Genomic DNA, 18,422 nt, shown 5'->3' on the forward strand with positions numbered 1-18,422 from the left:
ATTTAGGGAAAGCCGGTATGGCCATACACACTTCTGCCTCTGTCCTTGAGCGTATCATTCTTCCTTCAGTGTCTCCTGAGAGGGGTTGGCCGACATGTGCAAAATGGGAGTGACCGAAATGGTAAGATACAAATTAATAGAGTGCTGTCCATGTGTGTGTACAAGGAGGTAGGGTTATAAGACATCATTATTTTCTAGAACCACGAGATACTGAAGAAAGTCAATGCTCTTTCTCATCTTCCTGTTTCCAGACCCCTTCATGCACTCGCTCCACTTTGACCTGTTTAAGTTTGTTTTAATAAAACACACACACACACACACACACACACACACACACATTTTTCAAGAAATAGATGCTTTATGTATGGTTTCATTCTTTGGAGGGGGTGTATGTGTGCCATGTGACCAGTGGTTGCCATGGTAATTTCTCATTATTGTTGAATTGAAAAATAATTACTCTGGCAAAAATCCCACATAACCTGTCAGTGCTTAAGTTACAGATGCCGGGGGCCAGCCCTCGCACCGGGGTCCTGGTTTTGGTGGAGAGGGACAGAGATGGGAGCAGGAGAGAATCTGGGATGGAAGGAAAATGCTTTTGTGGATTTTTGAACGTAATTAAGCCTCTCTTCTGCTATTTGACCTGAGTGCGCCTCTCATCCTGATACATGATGTGGCTGCCAGTGGTTCTGGGACTCACCTGTGATGGGACAAAAGGACCAAGGATTTTAATCACAGAAATGCATATAGAAGCTTATTTGGAGTGGAGAAGCTTCCGTGGCATTTTTGCCTAATTAAAATATATGAGAATCACGGATACCACTCCCCCTTCCTGTGTTTAGGCTGAGTTAATTTCGTCTTTATTTACCTAGAGGCTACTCTGTGCTATTGTCGTTTTCCAGCTGTGGGAAAAGAATCCAGTTTTCCTTATTAATATTCACTAAACACTAAATATGTACTGTTCAGACACCAAACAACAGCAGGGATTGGAAGGACCTGTCTGTGTGGAAAAGGTGTGGCCCCGATCAGAAGCCTTGTGGCGGGAGTACACAGTGAGATCCCCACCTCCTCCCACGCTGCTTCAGTTTCGGGAGTTATTTTGAAGGACCACGAAGAGCCTATGCTTTCTTTCCTCTGTCAGTGTCAAGAAATAATCCTCCTTTTGGTTAATGAAGCCCCTGAGACACACTCTGCCTTCAGAGAATAATGGGCAAATAGTTTAATTTCATTTTTAATTTAATATTTTATTATTATTCCATTATTGAATCTTCTCTGGACTTTTAGATGCCCATCCTTCTCCGGGCAGGCTGGTCTCTGTTTTGTAATTATATTGATCCTCTTATTAGATCCCACTTGGAAAAACATTGCTTAGAAATGCACCTTGTTTCATCTTTGCCCATGCATCAGTCAGACCAAAAATCTTCCATTTGGAAGAACAGAATCCTCGTCATGTATGAGCCAAAATAGAGACCAGTATATACCCTGTGCCTCGACACAGGGACTTTAGATATATGCCCCAGAGAATTTACACAGGTGCACAAAGGGACACTATAAAGATCCTTATCACAACAATGTTGTAATAGCAAAAAATTAGAAACTGTCTAGAGAGAAGTAGCAAGATGCTTCAGTAAAATATATTACGTGCATTCAGTGCACTACCATGTAGCTCATACAAGAGAATAAGAGGCTCTAATATATAAAATAGGTCTCCAAAAAGCAATGTTGAATGAAAAAAAAAAGCAAGCTTAAAGAAAGGGACATAATGTATGATACCATTTAAATAAAATATTAAAACCATAAAATAAGACCGTATATGAATGGAGTCATGTGTGTGTATGAATATAAAAGATGGGGGAGGAAGAGTCACTTGAACTCTAGGAGACAGTTGTTTATGAGAGCCTCGGGGAGGGGAGAAAAAAAACAGCAGGATATGGGGACCCAGGGCATTTATTTTTATTTATAATTTTTAATTCCTCTTAAAGAGGAAAATAAGATACCATTTTAATAATTGTTAATTCTGGATAATGGACCCATGGGTCTTTACATTATCTTCTACTCTCTGTTTTTTAAAAAAATTAATAAGGTAAAACCTCACTTACTTAAGTTACAGTCAGTAAAGTATATTCATTTAGCCAACGTTTTGCTGAAAAGGACAAGAAAAATACCCAAGAGGTGGCACAGTAGAATGGCAACGTGGGTGTGAGATAATTTTGAAAATTTCTGTCTCCATGTGAACCTCTCACATGCAGGGGTGGTATATCCGCTGATGGAAAGCGAGTCAACAGAGATGTGACAGAGAGGGGGCTTAGCTGGGACGCCATCTTGGTTCCCTGGCCACTGAATTTACACTCTCAAAAGATTCCTACGAAATTAGAGGAAGAATTTGTGTGGGTATGGCGTCTTCGTGTGTGTATTCCATTCTTCTGTTCCTTTATTGGGTAATCTACAGGTGGGAGCTCTGCTGAGGATGAACAATACCTAATGCCTAGTCCCTCCCTTAAGTATCACGCCATTTACTACACAATTATAAGAATGTGATTCAATCATTATTTGATTTGCATTCTAACGGGGGTGTAGTTTTCGAAGTTTCCTAGCACAAGATTCAGTGCGAAAGGAGTCCCAAGACTGGGACTTGGCGTTTGCTGCACATTCTGGGCCAAAAGAGCAACCTATTCACAGACCGGGGGGGGGGGGGAGGCCACTGTTAACCAGGAACCCTTGGTTCAGGAAGGTAAGTTGCCCGAGGTCCATTGGCTACGCACAGGAAAACGACTAGTGCTGGCTCCTTTATAGTGTGGTAAGAATGGCTTTTCCCTGGATAGAATGTCTTTTTTTTTTTTTAATTTTAAATTTATTTATTTATTTTGAGAGAGAGAGAGAGAGAGAGAGAGGCAGAGAATCCCAAGCAGGACACCACAGAGCCCAAGGCAGGGCTGGAACTCATGAACTGTGAGATCATGACCTGAGCTAAAATCAAGAGTCGGATGCTTAACCGACTGAGCCACTCAGGTGCCCCTGGATGGAATGGATTTTACCATATATATTCCAAATGTCGTGTCTATTATCACTGCTAGTAACTGAGGTGTGTGCCCCAACCCGCAGCCTAGCAATAAGACCTTGTGCCTTGGTTGGCTTTTGAGGTCATTTACCGTAACCCTTATTTGGAAGTCCCAAAACATTGGTCTTGACTCACTCGTCAACCTCAAGGCGCTTTTTGGCTAATCTCCAAATTAGTCTGACGTGAGGGGATTATCGCCTGCGTGAAGTCAGAGTGGTCAGCCACACCTCGTCCCCTTCAAACTTCTGACTTAGTGAGCTTCTCTCTGGAATCCTGGCTTCTAAGCAGCTTGGCAACTTTACTCACACAGCCTCCTACTGGTCAACTTGCTAAAAACTTGGCTATGCTCTCTGCTCTGGAAGGAGAAATGGGAATTTTTTGGTTCTTCCATTTCTCCAAAGACGGAGGCGCTAGGTTTCTGGTCAAGAGGCAGGGGTGCTAACCTGTAGGTTCAACTGTAGAATGTTAACCAGTCTGTCTTTCTTTATATCCCCTTGGCCTCTTACCGTTCTTCCCATGACCAGGCAGAGCGCCTTCGGCCTTTGCAAGGCTGGTGTCATTTTAGGTGACTGACAACGTGAAGTTGAATGATGGAGGGACTGATTTGTCATCGTTGTCCACAGCGCATGAGGTGGCCGTGAGCTCTTACCACTAGGCACTGTAAGATCTCTGCCAGAGGTTTCTTATTTGATTTCTCGGAAGCCTTTGTGGCTGCATTTCAGCCAGCCTGGACCCCTAGCGTCATTAGTATGCAAATGTCTTCCCCCAAATTGCCTAAGGGATGCCAGGAAGGATAGTCAGCAGCAAAATGGAAGGAAGAGGTGTGCAAAGAGGAAGTTTATTGCCAGGAGAACGTCATGAAGTTGGGGGAAAGGGTACAGCATCTGAAAACACCTGAGTCACAGGTCTGCTCAGGCAGAATTTCCTCTCGGCAATGCCAGCTGCCTTCGTCTTCAACTTAGGGTGAAAAACCACTTTTCAAGTAGAATTTGTTGAGGAAAATCATGGACTGGTAGTTCATCAATTGTAACAAATGTACCACTCTGGTGGGGGATATTGAGAATGTGGGAGGCTGTATTGGGGGGAGGCAGGGGATATAACAGATATCTGTGCAGTCTGTCATAATTTTGCTGTGAACCAAAACTGCTCTGCAAAAGGAAATCAATTTTAAAAAATGGACTGGAGTTAGGCAGACTTTTAAGTGAACTTTAGATTTACCGCTTTGTAGCTGTCTGATCTTTATTCAGTTTAACTTTTCTGAAATTCAGATTCTGTGTTTATAACTATTTTAAGGGTCAATTGAAACAATAATGGATAATAATAGCTATAATAGCTTTCATTTCTTGAAAAGCTACTCTGTGCCGGACAGTTACTTTTTCGGTCCTCAGAGTCCACCGAGATTATTATTCCCACTTTACACATGAGCAAATAGACGCAAAGAAGGCAGGTGACTTGACTAAGGTCCTCCAGCTGATAAGAGGCAGAATTTACATGTATGAAGTTCAATGTGACATCGAGGTTAAAGATGTCTGTTTTCTATAAGGCTGCCTGCTCAGCTCCTCAGTAGCAATCAGGACAGTTGTGAATACAAGATCGTTCAAGTCATGTACAGCACTTAGAAAATACCGGGTTATGGATCCTACTATTAACCCAGACCCCTCCCCCTCCATCCTACCTCCCCACCACCATAATCTTTCCATAATCTGCTTCCTTCACATACACTCCACGCAAGACTGGCCTATACTTGATGTTTAGCAAGTTTTTTGTTAAAGCTTCTCTCCTTTTATTCCCTTTCCTACATAAACACCTGTCCTCTCATAATTAAGGACTAATTCAAAAGCATTATATATGTCTGTTTAGCAGCAGTTGACAATGATAATTTAAAAATATATAAAAAAATTATGCCATTTTAGAAATATCAGCCAAGAGACAAAGTAGGGTCACAGCAATCAAGATCTCTTGAGAACTTTGGAGAGTGAGTTTCTTGAGTTGGGTTTGTGACGGTACAATAAAGAATTTCATTCATTCATTCATTCATTCATTCATTCTATCCGCCAACCCCCAATATATGTATTTTGTACCTTTTCTGTGTCTGGGATAATTATATATTTCATCTTTAGTTTTGAAAAGTTCTTCTAAGATTCTTCACCAAAACCAATAGATTTTTTTGGTGTGTATGGTTACCTGATCTAACCTGCCCCTGCCGCACCTGTCCTGACACTTCCTGAGACCCAGACTCATCTTATGTTCCCTTGCAGTTGGTTGAATCATCACTTCTTGCTGATGCTCGGCTTATGCTCGGCTATTGCCGACACTCACTTGTCTAGGCAACGTGGCCCCTGTGCGGCTGCTTCTAAGCATTTGCTACCCCTCACTTCACCCGAGTCCTTCCCTTTTTCCCAGTGACTTCGGACCAGCCTTGGTTCTCCCTGGGCTTTTCCCTTCCACGGCTCCATTTCCTGGCAGAAATGCCAGAAACCCAGAGTTAGATTACGGAGCAATGGAGGTGCAGGATCTGATCTAGTCACTGGGCCTTTGAATAATCACCAGGGCAAAAGAGAATGGATACATTTCTGTTCCGAGTTGCAGACAGGAGCCACTGCCAGGTAAATGGGCTGCAAATAGTTGAAATTCTAGGGAAACCTGTTTGATTTATCAACAGGCTGCTTTATAAAGTACATTTGGGGTGTAGTTCTTTAGAACATGCGATGTTTCACCCCTTAAAAATGATACTAAAGACGGTAAGGCAGGGGCGCCTGGGCGGCTCAGTTGGTTAAGTGTCCGACTTTGGCTCGGGTCGTGATCTCTTCGTTCGTAAGTTCGAGTCCCACGTCGGGCTCTGAGCTGACAGCTCGGAGCCTGGAGCCTGCTTCGCATTCTGCGTCCCCCTTTCTCTCTGCCCCTGCCTGCTCGCACACTTCTCTCCCTCTCTCTCTCGAAAATAAATAAACTTTAAAAAATTAAAAAAAAAAAAAAGAGATGGTAAGGTAGAGTCAGGAAAGGAGCGTTTTACTGATCTTCACCGTGTCCTGGGCATTCTGCTGGGCACGTTGGACTCACAAATGTGTTTAATCCTCACACCCATCCCACGAGATGATTATTGCTTTGTTGTCTTTGACCCATGTGCTCTGCCAGAGAATTGTTACTGTGCTCTTGCTATCGTTGTCCTCAACGTGCGAGTTAGGAGGCAGGCTCAGGAAGGTGAGATACATTGTGAACGCTCACTTAGCTGGGAAGAGGGATGTAGCCTGGGAATGAGGGTTGCTGGCCGGAACGAGTTGCATCACTGACAGAGTGTCACCTGCCGAACTGCCCCGAGCTAAGCCGGATGCTGAGCATCCTCCGGGGCGTGAGTCCTGGCAACCGGGGCAGGACCGCGAGGCAAGGGGCTGGACGGAGAAACCAATCTGAGACAAAAATCCTTCCTTTGCACTCTCCCTCCCTTCTTTCTAAATCCTAACCCCTGCCTCGGCGAAGTCTGCCAGAGAAAGGAGGCAGGCAGAGGCTGGGGCTCGGATGTCGGAGGGTCTGAGTCGGAATCCCAGCTGCACTCCTTATCGGCTGAGTGTACCTGGCAATTTCCATTTACCACCCGTGCTTCGGTTCCTGCAGTTGTACAGTAGGGATGATACATGATGTGAGCAGCTTCATTCATTCCCTGAACGGCTGCTATTGAGTAATACCATGGGCTCGACGCCATTCAGGGGCCTGGGAGATAGAGCAGTGAGCGCAGCACAGCCCCTCCTCAGAAGAAAATGATATGAACTGGAGAGGAAGGAGAAGAAGAAAAAAAGAAACAGGGAGGTATTAAGGAGTGAGAGGGAAAATACACATGAAGCACTTAGAATAATGCTTGGCATGTGGTAAGCACTCAATAAATGTTAACTATTATTCTTTTCCCATCTGTGTAGCAATTTGAAAGAAAATAAACCAGTGTGCCCAGGCTCTCAGATAGGGTTTCTTTCCCCAGATGCCTCTTCCACTTCTAAGCCCACTGATTTTTCTAGAAACCTGAGAGCTTCCATGGCACCCAGGCTTCGTGCTGTGGTCTCGGGCCTGGAGGGAGGCTGTCGGTTCGTTGCTCACTTGGCTGTCTCCTGCTAGTAGGTGTGAGCCCTTTGAGGGGAGGGACCGGTCTCTCAATCAGCTGTGTACTCTGAGGGCCTGCACGTAGTAAGTGCTCAATAAATATTTGTTTTGGGGGGAAAAGAAGGGGGCGGGGCGGTAGTTTGTATGTGGAGCCAGGCATTGCCCCGGGTGCTTTTATATTCACTGTGTTTTACTAAGAAAAGCGTTGGCTTTCGGTATGGTGATTGGGAGGAAGCCAGAAAAAAAAAGAGACCCCAAGATTCATTTGCCTGAGCGGTTGCTTTTCTGGAACAAGGGACAGACAGCATCAACCTTCAGTGGCCCTTTAATTATTCTTGCCAGGACTGAAGGCTCATTCCTGACGCCCGCCAGTGTCAACGGCTTCATGTTGTCATAAGCAGAGCAACTTAACGGGAAGGAGAGAGGCTTGCAGTGTTTCTGCCCCGGCCAAGCAGTGGGGGCTGCGAGTCCCTCCCTCCCTTCCCTCATCTGACAGACAGCTGCAGAGCATTTCCTCCTAAAGTCTGCCAGTAACCAGTCATTCTCTGGAAAAGGATTGTGCTTCAGATTTTTTTGGGGGGGTGGGGTGGGGTGGGTGTGACTGGGCGGCTCAGTCGGTTAAGCGTCCAACCTCGACTCAGGTCGTGATCTCACGGTTCGTGGGTTTGAGCCCCATGTCGGGCTCTCTGCTGACAGCTCGGAGCCCGGAGCCTGCTTCGGGTTCTGTGTCTCCCTCTCTCTCTCTCTCTCTGCCCCTCCCCCACTTGTGCTCTCTTTGTCTCTCTCAAAAATGAATTAAAAAAAAAGTATTTACGGCACATGGTGTAAGACATAGAGCACGAGGCCAGGTATGATTTCCCCTTTTGAATACGACACTCTGCCTAATTCACAGTTATAGGAGCCCCCTGCCCCATCATGATTAACAACGATTTTAACTGCCTTCAACTGGGCCAATGTTCAAGTGTTTTCTGGATGAGCAAGAGAAAGGCTCAACCCAAGATAAACAGTTCACATGGATAGTTTGCATTCTGCTGGACTGCTCTATTTTTAATAATCATGTTCATAACAAGGCAACGAGACTGCCCGTAATCTTAAAACAACTCTCAAGAACCATCCACATGCATGTGATGGGTGTTTCTGCCGCTGCGTATCCCTCTGTATCATCTGGATAGACCCATGTGGCAAACACGTATCTCTTGGGCATATTTGCACAGGGCAGGGCCACCAGTCGCACCAACCCCTTTTTGAGTTAATTATCTCTAAAAATGTACTCCCCTTAAGCTACTTGTGATATGGTGGTTTCCGTTTGTAAAATCAAATTCTTAGAAGAGCAAAGAGAGACAGGGAGAGACAAAAAGAAGTTGAATGCGTTTTACGTGGAATGTAAACCCTTTTGTTAAAAAATGTCACATTGTGTTCCAAAGTACATTTATGAAATCTCCCCAAACACGTCCTCAAGAATTAATTCTCATCCAGTTTGCATTAACTCATTTATCGAATTGGAATTTGGTCCCCATTTGAGGCAATTAATTTGAAGAGTGACCACACGCTCGCCCACCCGCCTTCTAGAACACCCACACACATATGCTAAGTAACAAGCGAATGGTGACTGGGTTTTTCTTTCTTTTTCCTTTTCCTCTTTTGAGATATTTTCCGTTCTTGCCTGTTAAATAAATGATCCGTCTCTTTGCAGGATAGCGACAACCTCTGGTGGGATGCATTTGCCACTGAGTTTTTTGAAGATGACGCCACCTTAACCCTTTCATTTTGTTTGGAAGATGGACCAAAGCGATACAGTAAGAAAGCAGTTTATTTTTCTAATATTCCTTTTTTTTTTTTTTTTTTTTTTGCGCCTGTAAGAAAACCACAGGGGTCGTCAAAGAATAGCACAAGGCTGACAGGCCGACAGTATCCTCTCCGCTCCTGACGAGGCTCTTGCTTCCGATCAAGGCATTGTCGCCGGGTGGCAGGCAGAGTCGGCTGTGAGAGCTTTCCTTCGAAGCTTACAATGTTTGGGCACCTGCCTGTTTAGCGAGCGAGACAAATACGAACCAAATCACCCAATGATAAGTGGGAGCTGGATTGAGGAGTTTCCATCCATTTCTTTCCTGTGACCCTCCTTTATCCTTGACAGCTGGCACTTGAGACCCAGTGTTCTGCTTCTGAAGGTTCCTTTAAAAAAAGAAATCTTCAGTCACTGTATCAGCCACATCCTTCTAATTTCTTCTTATCAATTATCTCCGGTATTTATTTGACAAGTGCTATCTTTTCTTAGGGGCAGGGGAGGCCACAGCGGCTTTGAGCATACAGTTTGGGATTAGTGTTGACAGAATTATAGTTCCTTGTCTTTCCAGAGAGTGATAACTCTGTAAAGATCCTCAAATTACTGCCTGTGGCACCTTGGGTAACAGCTGATCTGTCCTGATTAGGTTCAGCTAACTTGTCAGAGATCAGATTTGCTAGTTGTGCTATAAGACCAAGAGGCAAAGATACATCAGCACAGAAGCAATTAACGTCTGGTTAGATCAGAAAGAGATGTGTTTTCAGAAATCAGCGTTGCACGTATGAAAGGCTCTGTCAGAGGATAAGACATCCCGAATGTCACAAAGACGGAGACGATGGAACCAACCACCGTATGTCTGAACAAGTCAATCCAGAGCACTGGGCAATTGTTAGATAATAAGGCTCATGATAAACATGATGAAAAGGTCTGATTGTTGCTATATGTATTTTGAGGCTGCTAGAGCGTTTTTTTTTTTTTTTTTTAACTTTAGAGGAGTTTGGACAACTTAATGGTATTTGGACTTATTCTGTGACGGGCTGATTAATTACGCTAACATATGCATGGTGATTTTGCCCAATGGCAAACTGGGGACGGCAGGACAACTTGAACTCGCTGCCCAATTGGAACTCATTGCCATGAGCATCTCTTTAGACTTCTTTGCTGTGGGCTTTTAAGGGCATGGGCATTTCCAGTAAGTGTTTTGGGTGAGGGGGGCTGTGGGTCTGCCAGACAGCGGGCTGTTTCAGAGTCATTCAACTTACTGACTCCTGTCATAAGCACTGGTGAGCCCACCTCGTGGGGTCCTGAAGAGTTAACTCGCTTTCCTGTGTGTGGGTGCCCCCAGGCAGCCTCACGCCCTGGAGAGTAAAAGAGTCCGGTGCAGAGAAGCTGCTGTTTCCGAAGTCCCGGGAGATAAATGAACTCAGCAATCCAACAATTACTCTCTCCCCAAAAGCCTGCCTGATCAATGGTGAATAATTTCGAGCCGTGCAGTCGTCCATCCTCCTGAGCCTTCTTATTTTCTTTTGAGGCATAAGCTCAGATAACTTCAAGTTATCATTGTTTTATGTTCCTGTGCTTTTTCCTTTTTTTTTTCCTTTATTTATTTTTTTTATTTCTATTTTTTGTGAATCCATCAGAGTCTGCTCAGGGAACTAGAATTACAGTTTTGAAGCCTGTACTAATACAGCAGGGGCTCGATCTTCCCTTTGCCCACCATCCCACCCCGACGCCATTGGAGGGTAAGGCACGATCAGTATCCTTTTAAGATCTTACTGATACCCGTGCACAGGAGTGAACGCCTGACTCTAAGCCATTGTTGTCCAGGTTCCTTTGTTTCCGTGAGCCAAAATATTTCCCGAGCAGAGAAGGGAAACAAAGATGATTGACAGTTTGGAGCGGAGTCTCATCAGCTGCTTTGCTGACAGCCTGGTGATGTGCACATGCTGCTGATGTGCGGGCAAGTGACAGCTGATTGACAGCCCAGGACGGGGAGACAGGGAAGATGAAGGATGCTTAGAACGCCTGACGCACACTGTTTATGCAGGGCTCTGAGCTCTGGCGACGCCACGTTAACCCGTGTGTGCACCAGGCGGTCTGTGCCAGGTTGGGAAAACACCTGCCGGCCCTGGACTGGAGGTTACAGCTCTTCCTTGAAGCCTCCCAGGGAGCTGACAGCCTTGCGTTTTTGAGAAAGAAAACAAGACTTGACTATTACGTTTCTATATGTAAAGAATCGCCCCAAATTACATTTATCCTGGGTACCAAGAAATATGCCAGATGGGGTTTATTTAGCCCTTACTGGAAAGAAAAATTCCTTCTCTCTTCACATCTCTATGCATTTAGAGGGTCCCTCTGGCTCTAAGATATCTTATCTCCAAGCTAGAGTAAATCCTATGTGTCTGCTTATTTGTTTGGTGTCTGTCACCATCCTATTAGAATGTCATCTCCCTGAGAACATGAGCTTCATATTGTTTATTGCTGAATTCTCAGATTAATACTGGGACTTGTACATAATAGGTGCTCAGTAAGTATTTGTTGAACGAATAATTGAACGAGTAATGGACATCTGGGGGGAAGTTCATAACACCAAACAGAATGTTGGCCAAACAATTCTTTGACCGAGATCACTGTTCTTTGTAAAATGGGAAGAACATGATCCACAGCACTCCGTTGGTGTTTTCACATAGGCCATAGGATATGGTCTGATCTACTTGAAGTGAGGGGGGGAACCAGTGAGATAATAATTCAGGAAATCATTATGCTTTCCGAGATCTATTACTCTTTCTCTCAGAAAGCTCCTCTGTGTCGATCATGTTCCTTCAACCACTCTAGTCCTCAGCGCTTTCCTCTCCTGAGGGGGGTGGGACTCCCTCCCCGCACCCCCCTCCCCCCCTCCCCCTCCCCCCCCCCCCCCCCCCCCCCGCCCCGCCAGGGTGGGATATGGCTGGGGCAGGTGGAGACTGCTGATGTTTTCCTGGAAGACTGGGGCTGGGGGGTGAGGTTGGTGTGGACGGTGCCAGGTGGACAAGATTACCAGACCGTGAAATTGAGCTGTGCGTCCCTGCCCCTGCCTTGTGGAAGGTTCAGGGAGGTGTTTCTTCAGCAGCTGGAGAAGTGGGCAGTTCCGAGAGGTAGTTTTCTCCCTGGATGACACGGAATCTCAGGTGGGCAAGAGAGCAGGGACAAGCAATTCCTTCTCTGTCAGCAGATCGGTAGTTAAAGACTGTTAGAGCTGCAAAGCGTCTTTTCCAAAAATGGAAACTTGGTCTGGAGAGCCCCAGCTGGTGAGTCACTGGACCTCAGGCCGTTTGACTCCAAAGTCAAAACCAGGGCACCTTTCCTTCCCTCTCCGTTTCCTATCTCCGCACTGTCCCATAGCTAAAGGGAAAGGAATGGATTTGTCAATTCACACGTTCCCAGGAACATAAATCACAAATAATTACTGTGGCTTAGTTGACAGAGGAGGCAAGGGAAGCGGAGGACTGGGGCTCTCAAAGCCCCCTGCACACTTACTTTCTAATTCTACATCCCGCGGGGTGTGTGGTCTCCCTTCCCTAAGTACAGAAGTGATCCCTCTCAGGTTGCTCACTCCCGGGGAGCCTCCAGAAAGCACTTCGAGTCCTCCGGCCCTTTTTGAGCACGTCGTGGAGTTGTGTCCCGCACCATTCTCTCCCTCTGTGACCGTCACAAACACCCTTTGGGTAACGGTATGGTAAGCCCCTCCAGAGACCTAGGCTGTGCCCAGGTCCACGCTGGCCATGGTCTTCATCTGTTCCCACTTCACTCAGGAGATCTCTCTTTGCTGGGAGAGATGCAGGGAAAAAGTGCTCCTGGCTCTCACGACATTGGGAGTTAGCTCTCCCAGGCTAACTCCCAGAGCCTGGGAGTTAGCACCGTGTAGCAGAAAGGGCAGGAGGGTCCCATGTGAACATTTTTGGTTGTCATATCATGCTTTGATGGGTGGACAGAAGCTCCATTTCCTCATCTGTAAGGTGTAATACTACCATCACTGGCTTGGGGTGAAAATTAAGTGAGATAATACAGTCCAAGAGCCTCAGACCATTTGAAACACTGACTGTTATTCTTCTTCTTAAGTTTATTTATTTATTTGGAGAGAGAGAGAGAGAGAGAGAGCGCATATGTGGGAGGGGCAGAGAGAGAGAGAGAGAGAGAATGAGAACCGCAGCCAGGGTCCACACTGTCAATGCAGAGCCCGATATGGGGCTTGAACTCACGAATCATGAGATCATGACATGAGCCGAAATCAAGAGTTGGACGCTTAACTGACTGAGCCATCCTGGCGCCCCTAGCACTATTATTATCGATAACAATGCACGGCCTTGGCATTACTGTAGCTTCTGTGCCTTGAAGAGGCGTGCCATTGGGCAGGTGTTTTTCAAGTGGGCTCATGTGCAGAGACTCACAGGTCAGCTGGGAGGTACACGACCTCACTGATGGGCAGTTTCTACTGAAATGCCGCATTGAAGAGACTATATCCTCCCCAGCTTTCAACTACACACATTCACTGTTATTTGTGGCATGTAGATTATGTTCAGGAAGGGAGAAATAGGGCAAGGGTGATTGAGAATGTGTGGGGCTTTGTACCTCTGGGGGCTGAAGACTCCAGACGCTAAACCGGGTATAGGTTGGTATTGCCTTGGACATTAGGGAAAAAAGCGACGTAACTACTAAGTGACCGTCGTGTTTCAAGGCACTTCTCATCGGCCTGCTTTGCGAGGAACAGGGTTCAGGCAGGGGCTTTGGGTCTGATACCTGAGCTCAAATGTGGCTTTGCCTTTTGCTACTTGTGTGGTTTGGCGTACATCACTTTCTAAGCATCAGTGGCCTCATGTGAACGGTGAGGGCTTGACGCAGTGATGTGTATTTCCAGCTCCTTGAAAATGTTTCTTAAGTAGCCGTCTTTTGATTGACTTCTAATGTGTGCCTTGCTGAGTCTAGATTGAGATCCGAGGCAATTCAGATAAAATTGTCATTAATCCCTTAACTACTATTTGCAATTTGGGGCTGGGGGGCCCAGTAATTTTCTATCATCTACTTGTTATTTCATCTTGACTTCCATATTCTGTCTGGACTAAGGATTTCTGGCACGACTACACGTTTACACAGTCACGTTAGCCAAAGACTGTTGTTTTCCTCTCTGTGGCTGCTGGGGGCACATCTCACTCAACAACAACAAAAGAAAATTGTTCTAAGACATATCATCCTCCGTATCATTATTTTCTTGTTTTCCTCAGCCATCAAGTCCCAATGATATTGTGAAGACCGGCCAGTCGGCCTCTCTGTGGAGCCATTTCTACACTTGCTGTTTCTCCTTAACATTTTCTTTCTCACATCCCTTTTTTTTTTTTTTTTTTGTTTGCCATTTCTCGAAAGCTCTGGTACCATTGCAACATTGACTAAGTTCTTCAACGTTGCCTTGTAATATGTGTTTTTATGTCCTGTGTATTCGGATGTGTTCCCCCTAAGGTAGGGAAATTCTCTGAGGCTCAAGTAGCTTCACTATCTCTGCTTACTATCTTTCTCCTGCTTTTTATTGGTTCACCTCATCCAGCTGTGTTTTTATTGTGCTTGCTGTATAGGAATTCTGAAAGCATTTCCCCTCTCTCCCCAACTTTCTCTTTCCCCAGTATCATATTGAATGACTAAAAATATATTTCTGAGAAAATCATTCCTCGAATATATGCATAGGCATTTTGACACGGCATTTATTTATTTATTTATTTATTTATTTATTTATTTTTAATTTTTTTTTTTCTTCAACGTTTTTATTTATTTTTGGGACAGAGAGAGACAGAGCATGAACGGGGGAGGGGCAGAGAGAGAGGGAGACACAGAATCGGAAACAGGCTCCAGGCTCCAAGCCATCAGCCCAGAGCCTGACGCGGGGCTCGAACTCACGGACCGCGAGATTGTGACCTGGCTGAAGTCGGACGCTTAACCGACTGCGCCACCCAGGCGCCCCTTGACACGGCATTTAATAACTACTGGGGCACAGACGTGGCCATTTTGAAAAGTTACCTGCAAAGAGCATGCTCTACAGCACATGGGGAGAAGGGATTTACAAGGCGAGAATCTGTGCCTGTGTGTTTTCTATGAATAACACCTCTATAGAGTTCACCTGGGATCTAGAAGGCACAGGTTTGTGTGGCTGGGACTTAAAAACCCTGTGCTTTCTCAAGAGACGTTTGTTAGCTGGTCCCTGGGATCTTCCTCAGTCAAGTAATTTTGTTTCTCTGAAAACTCCTCCTTAAAAAAAAAAAGTTTATTTATTTATTTTTGACAAATGGAGAGAGTACGAGTGGGGAAGGGGCAGAGAGAGAGAGAGGGAGAGAGAGAATCCAAAGCAGGCTTCGTGTTGTCAGCATAGAGCCTGACATGGCACTTGAACTCATGAACTGTGAGATCATGACCTGAACTCACATCAGACGTTTAACCGATTGAGCCATCCGGGCACCCCTGAAAACTCCTTATTTAAAAAAAAAATTATGGTGGTAGAGATCAAAATCATGGACTTTGGATCCATGCAGATTCATTTTGAGTCTTTGTTCCCCTACAGCTGTGTGATATAGGCATGTGACAGGATGTTCGGCATGTTGCATAAACTATCTTCACCTCTGTTTTTTCACATGCAGCATTAAGATAATAATAATGCCAACATCAGAGAATACTTGTGAAGATTAAGTAAGATTAAATAGCATGTAACTTTAGCTTAGTGCTGCCCATGGAGAGCATACGATAAATATTTATTGTATGAATAAATAAATGGAATGAAAATAGAGGATAATTCCCATTACTCATTCAGTCATTTGGCACATAGCAGGGAAAACTTGGGATTTGGGCAGATCAGACCTGTCTTCTTTCTATATGGAAACCTTAAGAATTTAAAGACCAATTGGGAGAAAAACTGAATGGAAGATGATGACTTAAATAAACAAGACCTAAATTATTACAAGTGTGACCTGTCCAGTGAAGGGTGAGATTTCCATCCTCTGTTCTGCTCAGGGAGCAAGGAAGTGTTGAACGCTTGGGCGCCTGGGTGGCTCAGTTAGTTGAGCGTCTGACTCTTGATTTTGGCTCAGGTCGTGATCTCGTGGTTGTGAGATAGAGCCCCGCGTTGGGCTTCACAGAGCATGGAACCCTGCTTGGGATTCTCTCTCTGTCTCTCTGACTCTCTGCCCCTCTTCCACTTGTGCTGTCTCGCAAAATACATAAATAAACTTAAAAAAAAAAACATAAAAAAAAAAACCTGTATCTTACGGAAAAGAATGCACCCACTCAGAGTAAGCCTTGATGGTAAGTTACTGGATGGCTCTCGCATTTTTGTTTCATACGAATGTGGATGTCTTTGTCTCAGAAGACTCTGAAAAATGCTTTCCTTTGCATGGAGCTGCACTAAATGGTTTCTGGATGACTCTAGCCTCTGAAGTTATGATTTTAGCATGTAGCCCTTTTAAATAGCAGTCTTCATTAAGCTGGCAAGATTTGGAGTAAATTAAGTTAGGATGAAAGCAGCCTTTCATTTGAAATTCATTTGCTCCTGCACTCATTCCTTGATTCATTCATTCAGAACTCAACAAGTGTTTGCTATTTGCCAGACATTGTCATAAAGAGGCAGTCAATTTTTGAAAGGAGGACCGTTCATCACAAATTTTTCCATTACTTTTGATTTCATTCTATTTAAAACTCTTACCTTAAGTTAATACAATCAGCTAAGTAGCTCAAAAAGAAAATATTCTTGGGACATTAATACAAAATCTATGACTAGCTATAAAAAAGACTTAAGAGAAAGCTCACAACTGATAGATGAAGAGACTTCTGAAAGGGAGAAAAAGAGACTAAATACCTTCCCGTTTGTGGTTCCAAATTGATGATATCAACAGTCGCAAATAGGCGGTAACAATAGATTGAGCAGACATTACATTCTCTCTCTTCACCAATAAGTAAGTACCATACTAACGGTCACGTGAGCTAATGGACCGAAAAGTGTTTTGAATAAATTTCAAGTGCTATACAAGTTAAAGGTATAATATCATTGCATTTATAATTGATCTTTAGGATTTGGTGACTTTTAATTTTCCCTTTATATGTCAAACTGTTAAGAAACCTGGGATGATTGTTGGATCTTTCTTCATAGGGTTAAAATTCACTGTCAAATACACAGACTTGAGGATGTTAGGCCTCTGACTGCCCTTAAGAACTTAGTTGGGAGGTCTGAATGAGGTACTAACTAGGAAATGGACATTATATGTTGTTTTTGAGACTCTGTGTGACTAAGATATCTATGGGATCCTGGCACGTGCATTTCCTGATTCTTGGTTTCATGGATACATTCCTATTCCCATGTCCTTCCTATGGCTCTCAGACCAAGATGGCAATACGATCTAGAGGGATAAATGTGGCCATGTTTTTCGTTATCACAATGGCAGGAGGTGCTAGTGTTATTTATTGTCTGGGGGCTAAAGAAAATAAATATGCCACATAACAAAAAATTATCGAGAAACACCTCACCAAATCCTCTTTACCTCCAATTTACTCATCATCTTAAAGACAGTGTTGCTAGATAAAATGTAAGTACACAGACGTAATGCTTGGGACATATTTATGCTACATAATTATTTGTTGTTTATCCAAAATTCAAAATTAACTAGGTATCCTGTGTTTTTCTTTCTTAAATCTGGGAGCCATACTTGATCCTTCAAGTATCCCAGTTTATTCTTAGATATGAAATCTTGATCATTCCAGAGCAGCTCCAAAGCAATGTGAGCATGACTCAGCATATGAAAAAAGAAAAAAAAAACTCTAAGAGATTTACCTGTTCCTGTTATTCACAGTGGTCTTGCCTCTGTTTATTTTCAGCAAATGTACTCACTCACCAGCCCCACCTAAAGAATAAAACACCTCAATAGAGGGTGGGAGTGCAGGGTGAAGCCTGCCTAAATTTAAATCCAAAGTCCACCTTGCAGGCATTCCACAGTTGACTTTGCCAGCATTTGTGCAGATGCTGGGCATACATACATGAGTGTGAGAATCGCCTGTGTTAAAGGAGCTTATAGTTTAACGAGGGAGTCAGACACATAAACAATGAACTCTAATGCAATACCATCAACACTGGAGGAGTAGGCGGAGCAAAAGTACCATGGGGCATTGAGAAGTGAGTGATCAAATATGCTTTTTAGTGAAAAAAGACTCAGGCTGGCAAAGACTTCTTTCTAAACTCCTAAAACCCTTTGTTTCTTACAGCCGTGACAGAAACCATCATGCCACAATACCTTGCAAATATGAGGGTTTCAGAATGGATTGAGTGAATAATGCAGCTCTGGTCAATAGTACAAATATTACTCAAGGGGGCTGATTATTTAGACCACAGACACATTATTGCACATATGATTTCCCCCCGGTTTAATACGTTTCTATCATCACAATCTCAAGTTGTAGCAACTCATTTTGTGTCATGGAGTGACAAAAATGTCA

General features: G+C 44.3%; 1 protein-coding gene across 11 annotated transcripts in view; it reads left to right on the forward strand.

Annotated features, from left to right (window-relative positions):
- Positions 1-18,422, forward strand: part of LDB2 (LIM domain binding 2) — a 384,194-nt gene that overhangs the window by 134,336 nt on the left and 231,436 nt on the right. For all 11 annotated transcript variants that reach the window (XM_086705382.1, XM_086705386.1, XM_086705384.1 and 8 more), the window contains exon 2: positions 8,838-8,940. In XM_086705382.1, the coding sequence (XP_086561508.1) occupies positions 8,838-8,940 (103 nt within the window). The remainder of the gene's footprint in view (positions 1-8,837; positions 8,941-18,422) is intronic.

The sequence above is a fragment of the Puma concolor genome, chromosome B1 (assembly GCF_028749965.1).
Source record: "Puma concolor isolate L17-30 chromosome B1, mPumCon1.1.hap2, whole genome shotgun sequence".
NCBI lineage: Eukaryota > Metazoa > Chordata > Mammalia > Carnivora > Felidae > Puma > Puma concolor.